Here is a 5832-nt window from a genome sequence, read left to right as displayed (position 1 = left end):
AGAGCTGAGCCGGGCATACCCCATAATAGCGACAGAAGTCCTCTGCCAGGGAAGGAAGGGGAAGTGTGTAACCAATGACGAACGGGTACGCGTAGAACGCGCAATACCCTGGGCGATGTATTTGCACGACGTTGTTGCCCGCAGGTATGAGTTCGACGTAGTCAGGTATCCTCTATTTCGCCTTAAGTGCAGCGAGCGCTGCCACATCCCTTTGGGAAACGACGGGTTCAGGCTCACCATCAGGAAAGTTCTTGAAATCAGTCCTGGTCTTTCTCGAACGTGGAATTATTTCATCCACAGTGGGGAAATTCTTATCTTTCGCCATGACTACCCCTTCTTCATGAAAGGGTATATCAGTTTCTGACGCGGCGGCACCGGCAGCTCTATTAGAGTTAGAAGGTGCACTAGCCATGTTTTCTTTGGTTTTGTAGATGAGAAGTGCTAAGGTGGAGGGGGTAACAATTCGAAGAAACTTCAAAAGAAGAGAGATGGAGACGTAAGAATCTGAAGAGGGAGGAAAGAAAAACCTGGAGTTTTTTGAATAACTTATAGGAAACACAGCAACCCAAACGAGAAGTCGTCTTCTCTATTTATAATAATACAAGCACCCTGAGCGGGAAAACCAAATGTCGCCACATTAACTCCTTAACAGAAGAGGCACATGGAACGAGGTAACATATAGGGAACGTGTGCCATAATGACGCATGACAAATTGACGTCATTTCAGACTGACATAATGGTAAAGTATGGCTCTCGAAGCATCACATCGTTATCTCGCTATGAAGGGTTCGCCCCTCGACCCAGGTGCTCAGATTTCTCAACTCGCAAACTGGCGGAGTCCTCCCATCAAGCTCATCCAAAGACGAGCTCGACAGGCGGAGGGACTAACTGTATAGGTCAAAATCTGATCAAAAAAATTCTATTTAAGGAAGAACGACCATGAGTCAACCAAGCCGAAGTCACGTACAAGAAGCAATACACCAGCGAAGGATTCAGCTACGGTGGAGGTCGAGCACTCAGTTCGGTCCGAACGGCTAGTTCAACACTTAGACATTTTAGAGAAATACTCTAGAGAATATTCCAAGAACTTAGGTACTCCGGTTAAGGACCGCTGGGTAAGGAAAGAGTTTCGCATAAATATCATGAGAGAGAGAGTAACAGAAGGGGGGGGGGGGGGGGGCTGATGGGAACACATACAGACACATACATCTCTCTGAAGGAGAAGGTGTTCCATTCTCTCAGGCTCTTCACAAAACGAGAGACAAATCTCAAGATCCTGGCAGTCGTCTGTAGTTCAACTTTATCAAATGTACGGAGGTCTATTTTGTTCAAGAATGGTGACTCTTTTCCTTTATGTATTCTTCATTATCATTTGATATATTGGGATCCATCTTCCTTTTTCTCACGCTATGGAATCTAATCGTGACTGTAATCAAATTTTACGTTCACCTATGCTTGTTTATTCCTGTCTTCTATCTCAGATCCAAAATAAATTATCTCTGACTAGGATTTATCCCACATCTTCTTATTTAATTAATTTAACAAAAATGATTAAAACTTTTTGGTCAAAGAACTATACGCACTAGATATGAGTAAGTTTTGTCCAAACACTTATTGGCGTGTTCTAATCTCAATGAACATGAGTTTGAAAGGAGAAATGCAGGAAGAAGAATTTGTGGGAGAGGTAATGTGTTACAAATCTACACCAATTGGAATCAAGTCTTCCACCAAACATTTTGTGAATATAAAAGAACAACTATAGTTTAGAAAACTCCTCGAAAATGGAATATACATTCCAACACATCACATGATCACCTTAAACGAAGCCTCCAACTTCGATGCATTATATAGTTTTCATAGTACATCTATAATTCTTGATAAAAATATACACATTGAGTGATTCAACGCTGAAATTTGCCGGTGCCCCTTATCTGTCCTAGTAACTGCTGACTTGTCTTTTTATTGCCATCCCTTTATTAAATTTCATAACATGCATAATTCCAACTCAAAAAGTACTACATCTGAATCTGAAAAAATACAGTTTCAAGAATCAATTTTTTAGATATTGATCTTCAAGTACTTTTGTGATTTAATGGTCAATAAGGTGAGACGAAAATAATAGAAGATCATGGTTTAATCCTAAGAAAGATAAGAAAAAGCTAAGTAAGTTCTTCTCGCTCACTCAAATTTTAATGAATAGAATTATTTGGTACATGTATAAGTAGAAGAGATTAAATATCCAATAGAATAGCCAAACTGTCCCAAGGTTATTTGACCTTCAAATGCTAAAAACATAAAATCAAATATTGGAGAATAATCAACCTCCTCGCCACCTATGATCTACACTAAATAAATATCGCTCATTAATCACTTTCCTTCTTTCTTCCATTTCGAATTGACTTCAAACATAAACTATAAGCAAATATTTGCTTAAATACACATTAATTTGCATGCCAATAATGTCACTAGTACGTTAAATTATGAAGTGTCGGCTACGTCCCTTCACGTACCCTTCTTCCTCCACGAGCTCTTCCCATACTTGTAGCAACACTACATGCTGTACTTTAATTGTTTTTTTGAAAGTCTCGACGAACCCTCCTTTTCCATTATTCTAGTCAACTCTCCATCTCAATTAATCTGTCCATTTGATCACCAATTACCCCTTGATCTTCTAACACGTGTCCTTCCCTACATTTTTCAACTAACAACCTATATATATGTAGCCAACTACTTAACAATCTCATACACAAATCCTACAAAAAGTTGTTCACATAAATCCATACACACACTTTTCTCTTTTTGTTCATATATACTTATCTTGTATAGTTCTTAGATTCAATCTTTCTTTTTGTTTTCTTCCTTTTAGTTTTCTTCTTTCTCCTTTTTCTTGATCTTTTTATTTTTACATCAATGATCAACAAGTCTAACGAATTCACTCGCCGGATTTTGAATTTTCCGGCTATTCGTCCTAGTGAAACAGTGTCTTTCTCCAGCCTCATTACTTCTTTGATCCAATTAGGCCAAACAATATGTGACTACAAGTCAAGAACTTTCTTTACCAATAAAAAGAATGCTAGAAACTCAATTCGTTTGGTTGAGGATATTCTCATTGTTCTCAAAGAAATCCCAAATGGGGTTTCAAGATTTGCATATTCCAGCATTTTGAGCTTATCAGAGATCCATTTTATCTTCCAAAAGTTTCAGTTCTTGTTAGAAGATTGTACCAGAGAAGATACCAGGATATGGATTTTAGCCAAATCCGAGGTTGTCTCAAGCCAGTTTCAAATGCTGGCAAGAGCTATTGCAGTGGCATTAGATGTTCTTCCTTTGGAGGAAATGGATGTTTCTTTGGAAGTTAAAGAAGTTGTGGAGTTTGTGAGAAATCAAGCTGTTAAGTTGAGGTTTGAAGTGGAAGTTGATGATAGGAGAATGCAAGAGAATGTTTTGAAGATTTTGGATCAACTTGAATCTGGAATGGTTCCAGAATCAAGTGATCTGAAAAGGGTTCTTGAATATTTGGGGATTAGAAGTTGGGGTGAGTGCAATAGGGAATTTAAGTTCTTGGATACTGAGATTGGCTTAGAGGGAAATACAATGGAGAAGAGAGATATGGGGATTCTAAGTAGCTTAATGGGGTTCATGATTTACTGCAGGGGAACTCTGTTTGAAGTTTTGGATAATGCAGCCACTAGACAAAATGATGGAGGTAGCAAAAATGGTGATCAGATCATCAGATTCTTGAATTTTGATGATTTCAGGTGTCCAATTACTCTGGAGATCATGAGTGATCCAGTGACAATAGCCTCAGGTCATACGTATGATCGGTCTTCGATCCTGAAATGGTTCAGAGCTGGAAATTCCACTTGTCCAAAGACTGGTGAGAGGATAATGAGCATTGATTTGGTTCCTAATTTGGCTTTGAAGCTCTTAATCAAACAGTATTGCTATGCAAATGGCATTCCATTTGTGGAAACTGGAAGGCGTAATCGCGATAATATTAAGTTAGTTGCTACAAGCAGTGTGGCTAATGAGCAGGCTATGAAATTGCTTGCTAGTGTTCTTGTTGGCAGGCTAATTGCTGGATCAATGGAACAGAAAAATAAGGCTGCTTTCGAGATTCGTTTGCTCACCAAAACAAGCATTTTTAACAGGTCTTGTTTGGTGGAAGCTGGTGCAATTCCACCTCTTCTGAATCTTGTTACTTCAAGAGATTCTTCTTGTCAAGAAAATGCAATGGCTGCCCTTCTGTATCTCACAAAGAATTCGACGAGCAAAAGAATACTGGTCGAAAATGGAGGTTTGATCTTGATACTTGATGTGTTGAAAAGGGGACTAAAGATGGAAGCTAGACAGCATGCTGCTGGCACATTATTCTATCTTACATCAGTAGAAGAGTACCGTAAAATGATAGGGGAAAATTCACGAGCTATTCCATCACTTTTGGAGCTGCTCAGAAGTGGCGCTGACCGTGGTAAAAAGAATGCCTTGGTCACCATTTTTGGCCTCCTAATGCGCCCCGAAAACCACTGGAGAGTAATTGCTGCTGGATTAGTCCCCTTGCTTGTTAATCTGTTAAAATCTTTCGAAAGGGAAGATCTCATTACAGATTCTTTAGCAGTTTTATCAAGTCTTTGTGAAAGGCTTGATGGAGCAATGGCTGTTCTTTATGCTGGAGCTTTACCTATTATTATCGATGTTTTGAATTCGTGCAATTCAAGGACAACAAAGGAGCATTGTGTCTCATTGTTGCTGGCTTTGTGCATAAATGGTGGGGCAGATGCAGTTCCTGTTTTAGTAAAGAACTCATCTGTTATGGGACCTTTATATTCCCTCCTCGCCGAAGGCACCTCTAAAGCAAGCAAGAAAGCGAGTACACTCATCAGAATGTTGCATCAGTACAATGAGAAGACTACTTCTGGATTGATCACTCCAGTTTTTATAGAGGATCAATTCATCAATGTGTGGTAATTATTTTTCTTTCTTTCAATGCGTTTTTACAAGCATCCATCATGTATATATATACACCATGGTGTAGGATGCTTCACTTTCCTTTTTCCTTGGTTGGTGATTTGGGCTCAACTTTTTCAGAGCTAGTCACTATACTTATGCAGCTTCTGTTTTTTTAATGAAGCTTTGTCTATTTTACTTGTATCTCTATACTTTCTGATGTTAATGTGAAATATTGTGAATTGATGAATAGTAAACATCAATCGATCTACTCTTCAAGTGAATAAAATAGCTTGTACTCTTGGACTAAATAATAAGTCTTCAGTTGGTACAATCAGTATACTTGTTTTATCTTGAATGTTCAGTTACATTCCTCATGTAGGCACCTAATTAAGATCAAACTGTGTATAAGAGGAAAATTATGTAATTGGACAATCTTAGGCAGGGGCAGATCTTCAGTGAGTTCAACGGAAACCATTGCTTTTCACTTGATCCATAAGTACTGTCATGGGCGGCTTTCCATCCATACCCCATGACCCCTTGGGCGCGCCCCGTGGCATCCTAGCAAGCCTCCCAATGCCTAGCGCCACGGACGGCCCCGTGGTCTTGGCCGCGCCAAGTGACAAGCGCGCAGGTGCCTCTGTCGCCCCACCGATATCCCTCGTCAGCGCCAAGCCGCAGGCAGATGCCAACAGCGTCGCGCGCGCAGACCGTGATGCCAAAGACACTACTGCTGACAACGGACCTGCCGCTGCCTTATAGAAAACTAAGTCATTTTCATTGTAAATATAGAGTAGTTTTATTTCATGTACTTCCATTATGTTTCTCTAGCTTAGTCAAGTCTAGTCTTGTAGCTTTGGATTATTATTTTTTTAAGCATTATTA

The 5832-nt window shown here is 39.6% G+C and overlaps 1 protein-coding gene across 1 annotated transcript; it reads left to right on the top strand.

The window, feature by feature from the left end:
- LOC109224946 (U-box domain-containing protein 18-like) lies at nucleotides 2749–5258 on the top strand. Its single transcript, XM_019389519.1, has one exon. It carries the CDS (start codon nucleotides 2911–2913, stop codon nucleotides 4966–4968), a length of 2058 nt encoding a protein of 685 aa, XP_019245064.1. The 5' UTR covers nucleotides 2749–2910; the 3' UTR covers nucleotides 4969–5258.

Source organism: Nicotiana attenuata, chromosome 4, assembly GCF_001879085.1.
Source record: "Nicotiana attenuata strain UT chromosome 4, NIATTr2, whole genome shotgun sequence".
Taxonomy (NCBI): domain Eukaryota; kingdom Viridiplantae; phylum Streptophyta; class Magnoliopsida; order Solanales; family Solanaceae; genus Nicotiana; species Nicotiana attenuata.
Note: the sequence above shows the minus strand (reverse complement) of the source record. Positions and strands in the feature narration are given on the sequence as shown.

Coding starts and splice junctions, on each gene's coding strand:
- LOC109224946 (XM_019389519.1), top strand. CDS start 2,911: ATGATCAACAAGTCTAACGAATTCACTCGCCGGATTTTGAATTTTCCG.